General features: G+C 35.3%; 1 protein-coding gene across 1 annotated transcript; it reads right to left on the bottom strand.

Moving 5' to 3' along the window:
- Positions 1–11,859: 11,859 nt before the first annotated feature.
- Positions 11,860–14,392, bottom strand: LOC139855255 (uncharacterized). The gene is made up of 2 exons (XM_071844492.1): positions 12,144–14,392; positions 11,860–12,070 (listed from the first exon to the last, which is right to left on the bottom strand). Exons 1-2 carry the CDS (start codon positions 14,390–14,392, stop codon positions 11,860–11,862), a joined length of 2,460 nt encoding a protein of 819 aa, XP_071700593.1.
- Positions 14,393–21,708: the final 7,316 nt, after the last annotated feature.

The raw sequence follows: 21,708 nt of genomic DNA, 5'->3' as shown, positions 1-21,708 counted from the left end.
AATCTTATGAGATATTTCATGCTAGTTGCCAAATGATGGTTCCCACATGTGTTAGATGACTCACATGGGCTGCTAAGAGCTGATCATTGGAGTGTATATACCAATAGTACATACATCTAAAAGCTGTGTATTGTACGAGTACGAATACGGGTGCATACGAGTAGAATTGTTGATGAAACTGAACGAGAATGTAATTGTAAGCATTTTTGTTAAGTAGAAGTATTTTGATAAGTGTATTGAAGTCTTTCAAAAGTGTATAAATACATATTAAAACACTACATGTATATACATTTTAACTGAGTCGTTAAGTCATCGTTAGTCGTTACATGTAAGTGTTGTTTTCAAACCTTTAGGTTAACGATCTTGTTAAATGTTGTTAACCCAATGTTTATAATATCAAAAGAGATTTTAAATTATTATATTATCATGATATTATGATGTACGAATATCTCTTAATATGATATATATACATTAAATGTCGTTACAACGATAAACGTTACATATATGTCTCGTTTCAAAATCATTAAGTTAGTAGTCTTGTTTTTACATATGTAGTTCATTGTTAATATAATTAATGATATGTTTACTTATCATAATATCATGTTAACTATATATATAACCATATATATGTCATCATATAGTTTTTACAAGTTTTAACGTTCGTGAATCACCGGTCAACTTGGGTGGTCAATTGTCTATATGAAACCTATTTCAATTAATCAAGTCTTAACAAGTTTGATTGCTTAACATGTTGGAAACATTTAATCATGTAAATATCAATCTCAATTAATATATATATAAACATGGAAAAGTTCGGGTCACTACAGTACCTACCCGTTAAATAAATTTCGTCCCGAAATTTTAAGCTGTTGAAGGTGTTGACAAATCTTCTGGAAATAGATGCGGGTATTTCTTCTTCATCTAATCTTCACGCTCCCAGGTGAACTCGGGTCCTCTACGAGCATTCCATCGAACCTTAACAATTGGTATCTTGTTTTGCTTAAGTCTTTTAACCTCACGATCCATTATTTCGACGGGTTCTTCGATGAATTGAAGTTTTTCGTTGATTTGGATTTCATCTAACGGAATAGTGAGATCTTCTTTAGCAAAACATTTCTTCAAATTCGAGACGTGAAAAGTGTTATGTACAGCCGCGAGTTGTTGAGGTAACTCAAGTCGGTAAGCTACTGGTCCGACACGATCAATAATCTTGAATGGTCCAATATACCTTGGATTTAATTTCCCTCGTTTACCAAATCGAACAACACCTTTCCAAGGTGCAACTTTAAGCATGACCATCTCTCCAATTTCAAATTCTATATCTTTTCTTTTAATGTCAGCGTAGCTCTTTTGTCGACTTTGGGCAGTTTTCAACCGTTGTTGAATTTGGATGATCTTCTCGGTAGTTTCTTGTATAATCTCTGGACCCGTAATCTGTCTATCCCCCACTTCACTCCAACAAATCGGAGACCTGCACTTTCTACCATAAAGTGCTTCAAACGGCGCCATCTCAATGCTTGATTGGTAGCTGTTGTTGTAGGAAAATTCTGCTAATGGTAGATGTCGATCCCAACTGTTTCCGAAATCAATAACACATGCTCGTAGCATGTCTTCAAGCGTTTGTATCGTCCTTTCGCTCTGCCCATCAGTTTGTGGATGATAGGCAGTACTCATGTCTAGACGAGTTCCTAATGCTTGCTGTAATGTCTGCCAGAATCTTGAAATAAATCTGCCATCCCTATCAGAGATAATAGAGATTGGTATTCCATGTCTGGAGACGACTTCCTTCAAATACAGTCGTGCTAACTTCTCCATCTTGTCATCTTCTCTTATTGATAGGAAGTGTGCTGATTTGGTGAGACGATCAACTATTACCCAAATAGTATCAAAACCACTTGCAGTCCTTGGCAATTTAGTGATGAAATCCATGGTAATGTTTTCCCATTTCCATTCCGGGATTTCGGGTTGTTGAAGTAGACCTGATGGTTTCTGATGCTCAGCTTTGACCTTAGAACACGTCAAACATTCTCCTACGTATTTAGCAACATCGGCTTTCATACCCGGCCACCAAAAATGTTTCTTGAGATCCTTGTACATCTTCCCCGTTCCAGGATGTATTGAGTATCTGGTTTTATGAGCTTCTCTAAGTACCATTTCTCTCATATCTCCAAATTTTGGTACCCAAATCCTTTCAGCCCTATACCGGGTTCCGTCTTCCCGAGTATTAAGATGCTTCTCTGATCCTTTGGGTATTTCATCCTTTAAATTTCCCTCTTTTAAAACTCCTTGTTGCGCCTCCTTTATTTGAGTAGTAATGTTATTATGAATCATTATATTCATAGCTTTTACTCGAATGGGTTCTCTATCCTTCCTGCTCAAGGCATCGGCTACCACATTTGCCTTCCCCGGGTGGTAACGAATCTCAAAATCGTAATCATTCAATAATTCAATCCACCTACGCTGCCTCATATTCAGTTGTTTCTGATTAAATATGTGTTGAAGACTTTTGTGGTCGGTATATATAATACTTTTGACCCCATATAAGTAGTGCCTCCAAGTCTTTAATGCAAAAACAACCGCGCCTAATTCCAAATCATGCGTCGTATAATTTTGTTCGTGAATCTTCAATTGTCTAGACGCATAAGCAATCACCTTCGTTCGTTGCATTAATACACAACCGAGACCTTGCTTTGATGCGTCACAATAAATCACAAAATCATCATTCCCTTCAGGCAATGACAATATAGGTGCCGTAGTTAGCTTTTTCTTCAATAACTGAAACGCTTTCTCTTGTTCATCATTCCATTCAAATTTCTTCCCTTTATGCGTTAATGCAGTCAAGGGTTTTGCTATTCTGGAAAAGTCTTGGATGAACCTTCTGTAGTAACCAGCTAGTCCTAAAAACTTGCGTATGTGTTTCGGAGTTTTCGGGGTTTCCCACTTTTCAACAGTTTCTATCTTTGCCGGATCCACCTTAATACCTTCTTTGTTCACTATGTGACCGAGGAATTGAACTTCTTCCAACCAAAATGCACACTTTGAAAACTTAGCGTACAATTCTTCCTTCCTCAATACTTCTAACACCTTTCTCAAATGTTCACCGTGTTCTTGGTCATTCTTTGAGTAAATAAGTATGTCATCAATGAAAACAATGACAAACTTGTCAAGGTATGGTCCACACACTCGGTTCATAAGGTCCATGAACACAGCTGGTGCATTAGTTAAACTAAACGGCATGACCATAAACTCGTAATGACCGTAACGTGTTCTGAAAGCAGTCTTTGGAATATCATCTTCTTTCACCCGCATTTGATGATACCCGGAACGTAAGTCAATCTTTGAATAAACAGACGAGCCTTGTAGTTGATCAAATAAGTCGTCGATTCTCGGTAGTGGGTAGCGGTTCTTGACAGTAAGTTTGTTCAACTCTCGGTAGTCAATACACAACCTGAATGTACCATCTTTCTTCTTGACAAACAAAACAGGAGCTCCCCACGGTGATGTGCTTGGTCGAATGAAACCACGCTCTAAAAGTTCTTGTAATTGGCTTTGCAGTTCTTTCATCTCACTGGGTGCGAGTCTGTAAGGAGCACGAGCTATTGGTGCAGCTCCTGGTACAAGATCTATTTGAAATTCAACGGATCGATGTGGGGGTAATCCCGGTAATTCTTTCGGAAATACATCGGGAAATTCTTTTGCTACGGGAACATCATTGATGCTCTTTTCTTCAGTTTGTACTTTCTCGACGTGTGCTAGAACAGCATAGCAACCTTTTCTTATTAGTTTTTGTGCCTTCAAATTACTAATAAGATGTAGCTTCGTGTTGCCCTTTTCTCCGTACACCATTAAGGGTTTTCCTTTTTCTCGTATAATGCGAATTGCATTTTTGTAACAAACGATCTCCGCTTTCACTTCTTTCAACCAGTCCATACCGATTATCACATCAAAACTCCCTAACTCTACTGGTATCAAATCAATCTTAAATGTTTCGCTAACCAGTTTAATTTCTCGATTCCGACATATATTATCTGCTGAAATTAATTTACCATTTGCTAATTCGAGTAAAAATTTACTATCCAAAGGCGTCAATGGACAACTTAATTTAGCACAAAAATCTCTACTCATATAGCTTCTATCCGCACCCGAATCAAATAAAACGTAAGCAGATTTATTGTCAATAAGAAACGTACCCGTAACAAGCTCCGGGTCTTCCTGTGCCTCTACCGCATTAATATTGAAAACTCTTCCACGGCCTTGTCCATTCGTGTTCTCCTGGTTCGGGCAATTTCTAATAATGTGGCCTGGTTTTCCACATTTATAACAAACTACATTGGCATAACTTGCTCCGACACTACTTGCTCCGCCATTACTCGTTCCGACACCATTTGTTCCTTTCGTTCTATTAACCCCTGGTCCGTAGACCTCACACTTCGCCGCGCTATGACCATTTCTTTTACACTTGTTGCAAAATTTGGTGCAGAACCCCGAGTGATTCTTTTCACACCTTTGGCATAGTTGCTTCTGATTGTTGTTGTTGTTGCGGTTATTATTGTTGTTGGGATGATTGTTGTAGTTGTTGTTGTTGTTGTTGTTGTTGTTGTTGTTGGGCCGTTTGTTGTAGTTGCGATTGATGTTGCGATTGTTGGGATAATTATTGAGATTATTGTTGTAATTGCTGTTGTTGTTGTATTGGTGATTCTTATCACCGTTTTCCTCCCACTTTCTTTTGACTTGCTTCACATTGGCCTCTTCAGCAGTCTGTTCTTTAATTCTTTCTTCAATCTGGTTCACTAGTTTGTGAGCCATTCTACATGCCTGTTGTATGGAGGTGGGCTCGTGTGAACTTATATCTTCTTGGATTCTTTCCGGTAATCCTTTCACAAACGCGTCGATCTTTTCTTCCTCATCTTCGAATGCTCCCGGACACAATAGGCACAATTCTGTGAATCGTCTTTCGTACGTGGTAATATCAAATCCTTGGGTTCGTAACCCTCTAAGTTCTGTCTTGAGCTTATTGACCTCGGTTCTGGGACGGTACTTCTCGTTCATCAAGTGCTTGAATGCTGACCACGGTAGTGCGTACGCATCATCTTGTCCCACTTGCTCTAGATAGGTATTCCACCATGTTAACGCAGAACCTGTGAAGGTATGCGTAGCGTACTTCACTTTATCCTCTTCAGTACACTTACTTATGGCAAACACCGATTCAACCTTCTCGGTCCACCGTTTCAATCCGATCGGTCCTTCGGTTCCATCAAATTCCAAAGGTTTGCAGGCAGTGAATTCTTTGTAGGTGCATCCTACACGATTTCCTGTACTGCTAGATCCAAGGTTATTGTTGGTATGTAGCGCAGCCTGTACTGCGGCTATGTTTGAAGCTAGAAAAGTACGGAATTCCTCTTCATTCATATTCACGGTGTGTCGAGTAGTCGGTGCCATTTCCTTCAAAATAGTCAAATGGAACAAGTTAATCATACAGAATATTAAGAGTAGTTAATAGTATTTCGTAGCATAATATGAACTCATTTATAAAAGCTTTTTCTTCATATTAGCATTTTATAAGTTTAAATTCGGGTAGTACCTACCCGTTAAGTTCATACTTAGTAGCTAATATACAATTCAACTACTACAATTCTATATGAAAAACTGATTATAATAATATTTCGCGTTCAAACTTTTACACAATATTTTACAAACTTACAATACCGCTTATTTTACATATAGCATGAAATATAGCACACAATAACTTTGATACAAGATAGTTGTGAAGACAATTCTAGCTAGTACACAAGTCGTTCAGCAAAGGCAATAAAGACACGTAATTCATACGTCCAGAAACAAGTCATGCATTCTGGTTTTACTAGGACTACTTCCCATCCTTGGTCTTGTGCAACATAACCGTTATGGCCGTTGATAAGACAGCGTGTTGTAACGTCATCAAAGGGACGAGGGTTACGTAATGTCCAACAGTCCCGTAATAATCTAAAAACCTCATTTCTTACCCCAATTACCGACTCCGTCACTTGTGGAAACGTTTTGTTTAATAGTTGTAGCCCGATGTTCTTGTTCTCACTTTGGTGAGAAGCGAACATTACTAATCCGTAAGCATAACATGCTTCTTTATGTTGCATGTTAGCTGCTTTTTCTAAATCACGAAGTCCAATATTCGGATATATTGAGTCAAAATAATTTCTTAACCCGTTGCGTAAAATAGCATTTGGGTTCCCCGCAATATATGCGTCAAAGTAAACACATCGTAACTTATGGGTTTCCCAATGTGATATCCCCCATCTTTCAAACGAAAGTCTCTTATAAACCAAGACATTCTTGGAACGTTCTTCGAATGTCTTACAAACTGATCTCGCCTTAAATAGTTGTGCCGAAGAATTCTGGCCGACTCTAGACAAGATTTCATCAATCATGTCTCCGGGTAGGTCTCTTAAAATATTGGGTTGTCTATCCATTTTGTGTTTTTAAACTGTAAAATAGACAAGAGTTAGATTCATAAAAAAATACTTATTAATACAAGCAATTTTTACATATATCATAAAGCATAAGAACACTATATTCCATATATTACACCACACGAATACAACTATCTTATTCCGACTCGCTCGTTTCTTCTTCTTCGGTTTTGGTTCGTTTTGCCAGGTTTCTAGGGATATATGATGTTCCCCTAATACGAGCCGTAATTTTCCACATTGGTTTAGAAAAACCTGGTGGTTTAGAGGTTCCCGGGTCATTGTTACAACTTAAGGACTTCGGGGGTTGACGATACATATAAAGTTCATCGGGGTTAGAATTTGATTTCTCTATTTTTATGCCCTTTCCCTTATTATTTTCTTTTGCCTTTTTAAATTCAGTTGGGGTAATTTCTATAACATCATCGGAATTCTCGTCGGAATCCGATTCATCGGAGAATTGGTAATCCTCCCAATATTTTGCTTCCTTGGCGGAAACACCATTGACCATAATTAACCTTGGTCGGTTGGTTGAGGATTTTCTTTTACTTAACCGTTTTATTATTTCCCCCACCGGTTCTATTTCTTCATCCGGTTCCGATTCTTCTTCCGGTTCCGATTCTTCTTCCGGTTCCGACTCTTCTTCCGGTTCCTCTTCGGGAACTTGTGAATCAGTCCACGAATCATTCCAATTTACATTTGACTGTTCATTATTATTAGGTGAGTCAATGGGACTTGTTCTAGAGGTAGACATCTATCACATAATACCAAACGCGTTAAGAGATTAATATATCACATAATATTCACATGTTAAAAATATATAGTTTCCAACAAAATTTGTTAAGCAATCATTTTTCAAGTAAACACGGTCGAAGTCCAGACTCACTAATGCATCCTAACAAACTCGATAAGACACACTAATGCAAAATTCTGGTTCTCTAAGACCAACGCTCGGATACCAACTGAAATGTCCCGTTCTTATTGATTAAAAACGTTCCATATTAATTGATTTCGTTGCGAGGTTTTGACCTCTATATGAGACGTTTTTCAAAGACTGCATTCATTTTTAAAACACCATCACCTTTATAAAGGTTTAAAAAGCTTTACGTAGATTATCAAATAATGATAATCTAAAATATCCTGTTTACACGACCATTACATAATGGTTTACAATACAAATATGTTACATCGAAATCAGTTTCTTGAATGCAGTTTTTACACAATATCATACAAACATGGACTCCAAATCTTGTCCTTATTTTAGTATGCAACAGCGGAAGCTCTTAGTATTCACCTGAGAATAAACATGCTTTAAACGTCAACAAAATTGTTGGTGAGTTATAGGTTTAACCTATATATATCAAATCGTAACAATAGACCACAAGATTTCATATTTCAATACACATCCCATACATAGAGATAAAAATCATTCATATGGTGAACACCTGGTAACCGACAATAACAAGATGCATTTTTAAGAATATCCCCATCATTCCGGGACACCCTTCGGATATGATATAAATTTCGAAGTACTAAAGCATCCGGTACTTTGGATGGGGTTTGTTAGGCCCAATAGATCTATCTTTAGGATTCGCGTCAATTAGGGTGTCTGTTCCCTAATTCTTAGATTACCAGACTTAATAAAAAGGGGCATATTCGATTTCGATAATTCAACCATAGAATGTAGTTTCACGTACTTGTGTCTATTTTGTAAATCATTTATAAAACCTGCATGTATTCTCATCCCAAAAATATTAGATTTTAAAAGTGGGACTATAACTCACTTTCACAGATTTTTTTACTTCGTCGAGAAGTAAGACTTGGCCACTGTTGATTCACGAACCTATAACAATATATACATATATATTAAAGTATGTTCAAAATATATTTACAACACTTTTAATATATTTTGATGTTTTAAGTTTATTAAGTCAGCTGTCCTCGTTAGTAACCTACAACTAGTTGTCCACAGTTAGATGTACAGAAATAAATCGATAAATATTATCTTGAATCAATCCACGACCCAGTGTATACGTATCTCAGTATTGATCACAACTCAAACTATATATATTTTGGAATCAACCTCAACCCTGTATAGCTAACTCCAACATTCACATATAGAGTGTCTATGGTTGTTCCGAAATATATATAGATGTGTCGACATGATAGGTCGAAACATTGTATACGTGTCTATGGTATCTCAAGATTACATAATATATAATACAAGTTGATTAAGTTATGGTTGGAATAGATTTGTTACCAATTTTCACGTAGCTAAATGAGAAAAATTATCCAATCTTGTTTTACCCATAACTTATTCATTTTAAATCCGTTTTGAGTGAATCAAATTGCTATGGTTTCATATTGAACTCTATTTTATGAATCTAAACAAAAAAAGTATAGGTTTCTAGTCGGAAAAATAAGTTACAAGTCGTTTTTGTAAAGGTAGTCATTTCAGTCGAAAGAACGACGTCTAGATGACCATTTTAGAAAACATACTTCCACTTTGAGTTTAACCATAATTTTTGGATATAGTTTCATGTTCATAATAAAAATCATTTTCTCAGAATAACAACTTTTAAATCAAAGTTTATCATAGTTTTTAATTAACTAACCCAAAACAGCCCGCGGTGTTACTACGATGGCGTAAATCCGGTTTTACGGTGTTTTTCGTGTTTCCAGGTTTTAAATCATTAAGTTAGCATATCATATAGATATAGAACATGTGTTTAGTTGATTTTAAAAGTCAAGTTAGAAGGATTAACTTTTGTTTGCGAACAAGTTTAGAATTAACTAAACTATGTTCTAGTGATTACAAGTTTAAACCTTCGAATAAGATAGCTTTATATGTATGAATCGAATGATGTTATGAACATCATTACTACCTTAAGTTCCTTGGATGAACCTACTGGAAAAGAGAAAAATGGATCTAGCTTCAATGGATCCTTGGATGGCTCAAAGTTCTTGAAGCAAAATCATGACACGAAAACAAGTTCAAGTAAGATCATCACTTGAAATAAGATTGTTATAGTTATAGAAATTGAACCAAAGTTTGAATATGATTATTACCTTGTATTAGAATGATAACCTACTGTAAGAAACAAAGATTTCTTGAGGTTGGATGATCACCTTACAAGATTGGAAGTGAGCTAGCAAACTTGAAAGTATTCTTGATTTTATGAAACTAGAACTTTTGGAATTTATGAAGAACACTTAGAACTTGAAGATAGAACTTGAGAGAGTTCAATTAGATGAAGAAAATTGAAGAATGAAAGTGTTTGTAGGTGTTTTTGGTCGTTGGTGTATGGATTAGATATAAAGGATATGTAATTTTGTTTTCATGTAAATAAGTCATGAATGATTACTCATATTTTTGTAATCTTATGAGATATTTCATGCTAGTTGCCAAATGATGGTTCCCACATGTGTTAGGTGACTCACATGGGCTACTAAGAGCTGATCATTGGAGTGTATATACCAATAGTACATACATCTAAAAGCTGTGTATTGTACGAGTACGAATACGGGTGCATACGAGTAGAATTGTTGATGAAACTGAACGAGAATGTAATTGTAAGCATTTTTGTTAAGTAGAAGTATTTTGATAAGTGTATTGAAGTCTTTCAAAAGTGTATAAATACATATTAAAACACTACATGTATATACATTTTAACTGAGTCGTTAAGTCATCGTTAGTCGTTACATGTAAGTGTTGTTTTCAAACCTTTAGGTTAACGATCTTGTTAAATGTTGTTAACCCAATGTTTATAATATCAAAAGAGATTTTAAATTATTATATTATCATGATATTATGATGTACGAATATCTCTTAATATGATATATATACATTAAATGTCGTTACAACGATAAACGTTACATATATGTCTCGTTTCAAAATCATTAAGTTAGTAGTCTTGTTTTTACATATGTAGTTCATTGTTAATATAATTAATGATATGTTTACTTATCATAATATCATGTTAACTATATATATAACCATATATATGTCATCATATAGTTTTTACAAGTTTTAACGTTCGTGAATCACCGGTCAACTTGGGTGGTCAATTGTCTATATGAAACCTATTTCAATTAATCAAGTCTTAACAAGTTTGATTGCTTAACATGTTGGAAACATTTAATCATGTAAATATCAATCTCAATTAATATATATAAACATGGAAAAGTTCGGGTCACTACATAATGACCCGAAAATTTCCGACCAAATTTAAACCTTAATCTTTATATGTTTCCGACACGATAAGCAAAATCTGTAATGTTGAGTCTTGAAAAGTTTGAAACTATATTCATGTAATCAGTTAACCATTGACCATCCATTTGTCCGACGATTCACGAACATCATAACTTGTATTAATTATATACTTATGTATATATACGAATATATATGGATTATATCTATCTTGAATATATGATAATTAAGTATCTCATTAAATATATTAACAATGGATTATATACATAAAATGAGAATACTAACTTAAGGACTTCGAAACGATATATATATATATATATAAAGCTTAACGACGTTATAACTTCTAAGTTAAAATAAATATATATGTATTGTATTAAGATGTATTTACTATTGGTATATACCAATAGAAATCTTCAATTATTTGTGTAATATGTCATTCATGACATAATATATTTTAACTTATCTTAGATATTTTCACTAAAAACCAAATTTCTTATTTTAACTTTTAAGATTTACTTTTAATAAAAATACAAAATACTTTTTCTTATTTTAACTTTTAAGATTTTACTTTTAATAAAAATACAAACTACTTTTTCTTATTTTAACTTTTAAGATTTACTTTTAATAAAAATACAAAATACTTTTTCTTATTTTAACTTTTAAGATTTTACTTTTAATAAAAATACAAACAACTTTTTCTTATTTTAACTTTTAAGATTTTACTTTTAATAAAAATACAAACTACTTTTTCTTATTTTAACTTTTAAGATTTTACTTTTAATAAAAATACAAACTACTTTTTCTTATTTTAACTTTTAAGATTTTACTTTTAATAAAAATACAAACTACTTTTTCTTATTTTAACTTTTAAGATTTTACTTTTAATAAAAATACAAACTACTTTTTCTTATTTTAACTTTTTGACCATTTGTGACTAAAACATGGTCCCTGATTTTAATCACTTGACTAAATAATGGTCACTCATATCACTATTTGTGATCAAATATACTTATAAATAATATATCATATATATCATATATAAAATATAAATAATGTAATTTAGTAAATAATATTATATGAAAGAATGTACGTACTTTATCAGTTTTTCCATTTCATGGCAATTATTAAGAATGTAAGTGTGGATCTTCTTAAGCTCATTTGCACTCATAGCACATATTTTACGACTACCTAGTGGACGCCCTTTGCATGAGAAAACAGAAATTTGACCTTGAATATCGATCCTCTTTCGTTGTTGCGTTCAGTCATGTTGAATGCACTCTCAACATCATTTAAATACATAGAGCAGAATGTTAGACATTCATTATCTAAGTATCTCTCAGCAATGCATCCTTCTGGGCGAGCATTGTTCTTAACATATCCCTTTAGAACACCTATTTTCCTGAAAGAAAGGATAAGTAATTAGAAACAGTTAAGATGTGTTTCAAAATTTAAAAACCAAAAACTAAAAGTACCTCTCAAAAGGGAACATCCAACGATATTGAGACGGGCCTGCCAACTTTGCTTCATATGGTAAATGAATCAATAGGTGAATCATAATGTCGAAGAAAGATTGGGGTAACAATCGCTCTAACTTACATAATATGACCACAATTTCTGCTTCTTGTTTCTCAAGAACATCTAAATACACATTTCGTGCACATAACTTCTGGATAAACCCGCTTAGTTCATACAACACGACTCGAACTTCTTTTGTCAAGCAACCCCTAATTGATAACGGCAACACTCGTTGGATGAAAACATAAAAGTCGTGGCTTTTCATGCGTGATAATTGGAATTCTTCCTTTTTAATGCATCTTGATATATTTGAAGCAAATCCATCCGGAAACTTGATTGACTTTAACAGATTTATAACTCTGTGTTTCTCATTTTTCGTGAAGTGGTAGCAAGCCATTGGCATTATGAATGAATTACCGTGTGGTTGTAAATGTAAACTCTTTTTAAGCCTATGGTCCTTCAAATCCTCGCGTGATTTAGATGTGTCTTTGGTCTTACCCTTAATGTTGAATAATGTAGCAGTCAAACTTTCTGTCACATTCTTAACAACATGCATTATGTCTATGTTGTGTCTCAATTTTAGGTCAGGCCAATATGGAAGCTTGAAAAATATGCTTTTCTTTTTCCATCCCCGTGTGTCATCACTATATTTACGTTTTCTCGTCTTATCAAAGCGATAAGGCTCACTAAAATCCATCGCCCCATCAATATCATTCAGAACTTCATGACCTGACTTAGGTATGACTGGCTCACCAAAATCCACCTCCCCATTAAAATTCTTTTTATCCTTCCGCCAATGGTGTGTGCATAACAAAAACTTTCGATGACCCATGTACACTACTTTTCTACTATGAGTCAAGTATTGAGATGAGGTCTCATTCATGCATATTGGGCAGGCTTTGTAGCCCTTAACACTCCAACCAGAGAGCATACCATATGCCGGAAAGTCATTGATAGTCCACAAAAGGACTGCACGTAATGAAAACTTCTCCATTCTATATGCATCATACGCATTGACACCAACCCAAAATTCATTTAGTTCATCAATCAAAGGTTGCAGGTAAACATCTATATTAATTCCAGGTGATTTGGGACCTGGAATCAACATAGACATTAACATGTAGGGTTCTTTCATACATTTCCATGGAGGCAGGTTATAAACGACAAGAAAAACAGGCCATATACTATATGAATTACTTAGGTTGCCAAATAGACTGAATCCATCGGTCGCCAACCCTAGACGTATATTGCGTGGATCTTCTGCAAATAAAGGATATACTCTATCAAGGTGTTTCCACGCCTCACTATCTGCAGGATGTCTAGCTATGTTATTATCATTCACTCTCTTCTCTTTATGCCACCTCATGTCACAAGCAAGTTCTTTATCTATGAACAACCTTTGAAGCCTCGGTTTAAGTGGAAAGTATCGGAGCACTTTTCGTGGTACCTTTGAATCACTTCCACTATAACGAGGCTCTTTACACTCAGAATTGGGACATACAGTATGATATTTATACTCATTTCGATATAAAATGCAATCATTAACACATGCATGTATTTTTTCTCCATGAAATCCCAACTCACGTCTATATTTTTTTGCTTCGTAGAAATTCTTTGGAATTAATGATGGAGTTGGCAAAACTTTTCTAAAGATATCAAGCAAGGCATCAAAGGATTTGATAGACCAACCACTCATTGTCTTTAAATGTAAAATAGCAACAATGAAGGAAAATTTTGAATAATTTTTACAACCTCTATAGAGTTCTTGACGTGACTCATCAAATAACTTACGAAGATTTTCTAAATCTTTTTCATCAGAGGATGAAGATCCATCACTATTCTTCCAGTTATTTCCCCACATACCGTTACCTATGTTTTCTAACATTTCATCAAGGTCGTTATCGCTATCATCAGTAGCCCTATCACCTTCCTCAAATGGTATATCATTATCGCTATCATCAGATACATCACAAGACTCACCATGATACACCCATGTATCATAACCATGAGTAATCCCTTTTTGCATTAAATGCGAAAAAACACTACTCCTATTATGATGGCGGAAATTATTGCAAATTTTGCAAGGGCATGGAATTTTAGATGACTTACTCTTTCCACGATATGCAAAATTAAGAAATTCATTGACACCAGATTCAAATCGTGGATCCTTTGTCCTATGAACTATATTCATCCAAGACTTGTCCATACTATCAGTTAAAACAAAATTTCCTGGAAAAATCCCTATGCAAACAATTAAACACAAGTATTTATTTAGTGATTAAAGTAGAAATTAATTGAAAATGTATCAAGTAGTCAAACAATCAGATAAACTAATACAAACTACAAAATTAATAGACAATATATCAAGTAGTCAAACAATCAGATAAATTAATACAAACTACAAAAACGCTAATGAAGAAGAACAGCTAAAAAATGATAATAACTTATTATATATATACATATATAAACGAAATTGATACAGAGACACCATAGAATATACCAGCTTCAACAGAGAATGGTTGAGTAAGCTTCCACAAGAGGCGACCGGGTGATTAAGTGGCGGAGAAAGCTTCAACAGCTGAAAAAGAGTCATAATACCTACTAGATCAGCTATTTATGATTACAATTGTTATGTAACATCAGAGATTTACTTTTGCCCTAATTGTAAAAATATTAGGGCAAAAGAAAAGAAGCGAATCAGAAATTACCAGAATCCGGCTATTTATGCCGTCGGAGATGATAAGCAATTCATTCCGTCGGAGTTGATAAGCGATTTATGCCGTCAGATCGATGTACGTCTTCGGAGATCGATTCACGAAGATGAAGTGTTTAGGTGAATCTAAAAGGGAAGGAAACGAGCAGTTGGTCAAACAAAATTTTATAATAAAGTTATAATAAAGTTAGGGAGTGATAAGCTATAAACGACGGAGTAGTTATTAGTCAAACAAATTTATACTCCGTTAAATATTAAATTTTATCTCTGTAAATGTTAAATTAGTAAGTACCGTATGTAATAATATTGTTTCTTGGCAAAAAAAACTCAAACTATATGTTATGCATACGGAGTATATTTTTATTAAGTAGAGGTTGAGAAAAATAATTTGTTATACCTATTTTTTCAAATAAGTGACCATTGTTTGGTCTTTATATGTAAATTTTATGTGGTTACTAATGGTTACTAATGATATCTATTTTTTTTTTAAATAAGTGACCACTTTTTGGTCACTATATGTGAATTTTAGTGACAAGTATTTATTTGGTCACTAATATTATTTAGTGACCAATAGTTAATGACCACTTTTTTATGGTAACTAATATTGAATTATTAGTGACTAAAAAATAAGTGGTCACTAATGGCCATTTTTCTTGTAGTGGACACGACTGTTAAATTGTAGTTGTATTTAATATGATAGTCCAGTTTCAACGCGACCCCAAAAGCATTCAACCATCTTGAAATTGAATGAGCGTTTTTGATTGTACATATGCTTAGAATTTAGCGTTTGACGATCCAATTAGAAGGATACGTATATAAGAATGTTGTTGCACGTGCTTATCACGTTGGCTATTAGCATCAGTATATAATAAAGTTAAACGACGAAAATACCCTCACGTGAACGTAACGTGATGATACTTAACGTCAGGAACTTAACGAATGTTAATCACAAGGTTATCCATGTAATAAGTCAAAAGATCGGGGTCAACGAAGGCAAAAAATTAGTTTAAGGTCATCCACAATCTTTGATACAAAGTTCAAGGACCATCGGAGAAATTTTGTCTTTTTATTAAACACATTATTATTTATTATAATTATAAAATAATTGTAATTATTATATTATTATTATTATTATTATTATATAAATTTCGTTGTTGTTTTTGTTTCGATTCTTATAATTTATAAAATCACATTTTAGTACCCACGTTGATAGATGTCATGTCAGCTTGCAACCGGTCGGTATCACTAAATTGCCATTATTAACTTGAACTCATTATATAGTGTGACCGGTCGGTATCACTAAGTAGACATTATTAACTTGAACTCATTATATTGTGTCTCCCCAAAATGGAAGTTAAGTGGAAGTATACATCTTTTTTGCATGTAACTTGTCTTTTACTAACGTACGCTGGGAGATGCATTATTTAATACGTATTAAAACTAATATTAATAATATCACATTAAATAGATTATGTGGCTATATTTCAATCTTGATTCATACTGCAGTTTAGCAGTTAGAGTATCTAGTGAAGGCAATATAAATGTACCGTTAAGGACTTTGAGATAAAAAATATTTTTTTTTGAAAAGCAAGGTAATTTTTATTGATATGTAACAATAGGTACAACACGAGATGGGCTAGAAACCCTTACAATATCACAAGAACTCGAAAAAAAAGGAAAACGACCAAGTTAACGGGAGGGAGCAGAGATTGCAACCCAACCCATGAAGATTACAAGTAATTGTTTGGCCATGTTAGCCACATGTTCCAATCTAACTTGACTTCCTTATATTTGCACGAGATCCATTCGAACGAGATTGCTTGAATTTCGCAAAGGGCCACCGGGGCGCTCCAACTTTTATTTTGAAAAACCATATTGTTGCGGTTTTTCCAAATGAGATAGGAAGTGACCCATGTGACCCCTTGCCAAATTAAACCCAAATTTGCACTATCACGAACAAGTTCCGCTAAGGATAATGAAGTGAGATCACCACGATTCCACCAATTGAAAACACGGCGCCAAATATCATGAGCAAGTCGGCAAGAGAGGATCGAGTGTTCAACCGATTCAAGGCCATCATCGCACACGGGGCATCTAACACTATGGAGGTCGATTCCCCTATTGTCGAGCTCAAGCCTAACTGGAAGACGATTCATTAATAGACGCCACACGAAAAGTTCAACCTTTTTTGGCACTAACCTGTTGCGAGCAGTAGCTTCCCCATTGATGTTGCTAATCCCAAGTATTTGTGCATCGATGAGTGAGGACAACTTTTTAACTGTAAATAAACCATTCGACGCAAGTGACCACTTCCAACTATCTTTTGTATCCTGGGACAGTTTCACATCGCAAAGGAGGAGTTTGAGATCATGTAACTCGCTTAGTGTACGCCCCGATGGTTGTCTGATCCATTCCCAATTGATGTGCTCTACACCCAAGCTGACCGAAGCATGATTCTGGACAGTAGGTTGATCACGAAGTGGCTGTAGAGAGTTGAACCGAACAGCAGCAGCACTCTGAGAAGACTGTTGGGACAGAATCTGATGAGCCGAACCATTTTGGGAAGAAGAAACATGCATCCGAGCTTTGACAGTCACGTTTTTGTTGCCCTCCAATCTGAATAATCTAGGAAATAATTCTCTGAATTTGTTGGAGCCGCACCAATAGTCATCCCAAAAAGAGACGGATCCGCCATCACCTATTACCTTCACAAAAGAATTGTTGAATTGAATCTCCAAATCTTCGATATGTTTCCCTGCACGAATTATATTATCCCAAACGCCAAGTGAAGTATGTTGAGGATTGTCAACATCCGACACAAGGCCACCATTAGTACCATACAAACTACGAATGACTTTAACCCATGGGGAATCGGTTTCGGTTTTAAACCTCCACCACCATTTCCCTAACAAGGCTAAATTTTTGCTTTTTAGACTCCCGATATTTAATCCCCCCACCCCGTAAGGAGAGATGACTTTCTCCTATTTGACCCAAGACATTTTGTTTCCCGAAAGATCCCCACCCCAAAAGAACACACGCCTTAAACTCTCAAGTAATTTGGTGACACTCGATGGGGCATGGAAGAGCGAAAAGTAATACAACGGTAGACTACTTAGAACCGATTTAACGAGAACCAAACGGCCACCAAAAGAAGTCGAACGCATTTTCCAATCCGAAAGTCGTTTTTTGAATTTTTCAATCACCGGTTGCCAAGCCACTACATTACTCATTTTGGTACCTATAGGTAAACCAAGGTATACGAATGGGAGTTTCCCGGCTTTACACCCCATTCTTGCCGCCATATTTTCCACATCTTCGAAAGGAATCCCAACACCATAGACAAAACTCTTGTGCAAGTTCACTTTGAGACCCGAGGAAAGTTCAAAACATTTGAGAATGTTGATGAGATTAAGAGTGTTATTCTTTTCCCAACAACCGAAAAAAATTGTGTCATCGGCATATTGTAGGTGTGATATAAGAACTTTATCCCGACCCACTTCTATTCCTTTAAAAGATTCTTTTCTACCGCCGCCTTAGCTAGAATATTCAAACCTTCCGCCGCTATTATGAAAAGAAATGGAGAAAGAGGGTCTCCTTGGCGAACACCTTTACCCAAGGAGAATTCTCGGGTAGGAGACCCATTAACTAAAACTGAAACCGAGGCGGATTTTAAACATGCCATAATCCACCCTCTCCATTTATCGCCAAAACCCATGCAACGCATCACCTCCATCAAGTAATCCCAATTAAGACAATCAAAGGCTTTCTCGAAATCTACCTTGAAAATAAGCCCTTTTTTCGTGCTAGACTTAATAAATTTGAGAGTTTCATTAGCAATGAGTGCACCGTCTAATATGAATCTACCTTTCAGGAAGGCGGACTGTTCGGAACCAATAAGATTAGGAACAACTCGCCGAAGTCTATTTGAAAGAATCTTTGCAACAATCTTGTAGTAGCTACTAATTAGACTTATGGGGCGGTAATCACCAAGACTCATCGGATCTGCCTTTTTAGGTACCAAGGTTATAAAGGAGGCATTGCAACCTCGTGAAAATTCTCCCTTTTCCCAAAACCATTTGATAGCCTCCATTAGGTCGAGCTTGATAGTGTCCCAAAATTTCTTGAAGAATAGCATATTATAACCATCCGTACCTGGCACTTTTGAACTACCACAATCGTGTATTGCCTCGAGAACTTCACTTTCAACGAAGGGGTTTTCTAAGGCAGAGGCTGCGGCGTGATTCAAGGAGGGATAATGTAGATCTTCCATGCTCGGTCTCTCGATTGTTGTGTTCTCAAAGATGTTCGAAAAGTGATTAAACACGGCTTCCTTTATCTCTTGCGGTTCCTCCACCCAAATCCCGTTGACTGAGATCCCCCTGATGTTATTTTTCGCGTATCTTTGCCGGAGTAAGGTGTGGAAATATTTAGTATTATCGTCACCTTCAGCTATCCAACGAACACGAGCTTTTTGCTTAAGCATATTCGATTTGATTCTTTCCTTTTCTAGCCACTTTTTCCTTGCATCTTCCCAATTTTTTTTCTCTATATCCGTAAGTGTAGCACATTCTGCTTTGAGCTCGAGGTTGGTGGCGATTGATTTGAACGTTTCTATGTCACCATCAATTTGTCCAAAGGTTAAACTACACTTCTCCTTCAGACGGGCCTTCAATTTTTTCAACTTGTTTCTAAATTTGCAATCAAGCCGTGGCCCCCTGTATACTCCTCATCCCATGTGTCTTTAACAAGAGAATCTATCCCATCCATTTTAAACCACTCATCGAAGATTCTGGTAGGTTTAGGACCAAAGTTTTTCTCGATGTCTTTAAGAATGATAGGGCAATGATCGGATAAACTCCTCTCGAGAGCAATGACCGACAGATTACTCCACATTAGATTGAAATGGTCATTTATGAGAAACCTGTCAAGTTAGCTAAATTTCAAGCCGTCTTCACTAACCCGAGTAAATTTTCTACCGCCCATAGGTAGATCAATCAAGTTGCTGCCCGTTATGAAATCATTAAACCTTCTAGCCCTGCTTGCATTAAATTCACAGTTAAGTCTTTCATCTTGGTTACGGAACTCATTGAAATTACCACATACAACACAAGCTTCATCTTCATGTTTTTTGATGAACACTGAAAGAGAGTCCCACATACGAATCTTATCCGGGTCATTATGGGGTCCATATACATTGATGAATATACATGGAGCACCGTTGCTGGCCCATTTACCTCGCACACCAATAAAATGATCACAAATATAAGAATCAGTGGCAATAAAGAGATTAGAATCCCAAATGATAAGTTGACCCCCGGATTTACCGACCATTTCTTTTTGTAAAAATTCGCAATAGCTTGACCCCCATATCCCACGAACCCAGAACTCATTTACACGATGCAATTTAGTTTCTTGCAAAGCAATAACAGTCGGTTTAATTTTATGAATTAACCTCTTGAATTCCCCGATTTTACTATCCTTTGAAGACCCGAAAGTTCTTATGTGAAAGGACCGCTCCTAATCCATCCGGACGAAGTCCATATCGATTATAAACGAATCACAATAGTTGATTACATTGCGAGGTACTTGACCTCTATATGATACAATTTACAAACGTTGCATTTATTCTTAAAAAGCAATCTATCATTACATCAAGAGTTGACATGCTTGCCTAACATTTCATAATATCCAAATGACTTAATCTGCCATTTACTTAATAATAATCTCTAATGAACTTCAATGACTCGAATGCAACGTCTTTTGATATATGTCATGAATGGCCCCAAATAATATCCTTAATATGAGCTAATGCACAGCGGAAGACTTAATTCGTACCTGAGAATAACATGCTTTAAAAAGTCAACAAAATTGTTGGTGAGTTATAGGTTTAGTTTCTATATAACAATCATAACATTTAATAAACCACAAGATTTCATTTAATTAAATGTGCAAGATCATTACAACTGCAAAAATCATTCATACGATGAGTCGCCTGGTAACCGACCTTAACATAGAGCACTTAAGATATCTGGCATCATACATTCCACTATTCAAATGTATGACAAGGACCCTTCGAAGTACTAAAGCATTTCCACTATTCGAAAATGGGGGTGGTTGGTGCCCGTAGATCTACCTTTAGGATTCGCGTCAATTAGTGTTTTTCACTAATTATTAGATTACCAAGCATAATAATAATAAATACAGATATCCGGTATAACAAAACAATCGTAGAATGTAGTTTCATGAACTTGTGCTTATTTTGTAAAACATTTATAAATTTGCATGTATTATCATCCCAAAATAATTTAGATAGTAAAAAAGGGACTATTACTCACTTGTGATGATTTCCGAATAGATGGTAATAAGACTTGGCCTTTGACAAATTCACGAACCTAATAATAATATTCTTGTGTCAAGATATATATATAATTAATATTCCATACTTATGATACTTGTGATAATTTTAATTGTCCTTTGTTAGTAGTCCAACAGTCCGATAGTCCAATAGTCCGATAGTCCAACAGTATAAATATATATATAAATATAAATGCGTATATTGTGTTAGAATTCACTAACACTATAATATATTGTCTTAATATAGTAAGACACATAATATGTATATTGTCTGAAGCAATCCGCGACCCATTGTATACATGTCTCAGGCTCGATCACAACTCAAAGTATATATATATTTTGGAATCAACCTCAACCCTGTATAGCCAACTCCAACATTCACATATAGAGTGTCTATGGTTGTTCCGAAATATATATATAGATGGGTCGATATGATATGTCAAAACGCTGTATAC

The sequence above is a fragment of the Rutidosis leptorrhynchoides genome, chromosome 6 (genome assembly GCF_046630445.1).
Source record: "Rutidosis leptorrhynchoides isolate AG116_Rl617_1_P2 chromosome 6, CSIRO_AGI_Rlap_v1, whole genome shotgun sequence".
NCBI classification, from domain to species: Eukaryota; Viridiplantae; Streptophyta; class Magnoliopsida; order Asterales; family Asteraceae; genus Rutidosis; species Rutidosis leptorrhynchoides.
Note: the sequence above shows the minus strand (reverse complement) of the source record. Positions and strands in the feature narration are given on the sequence as shown.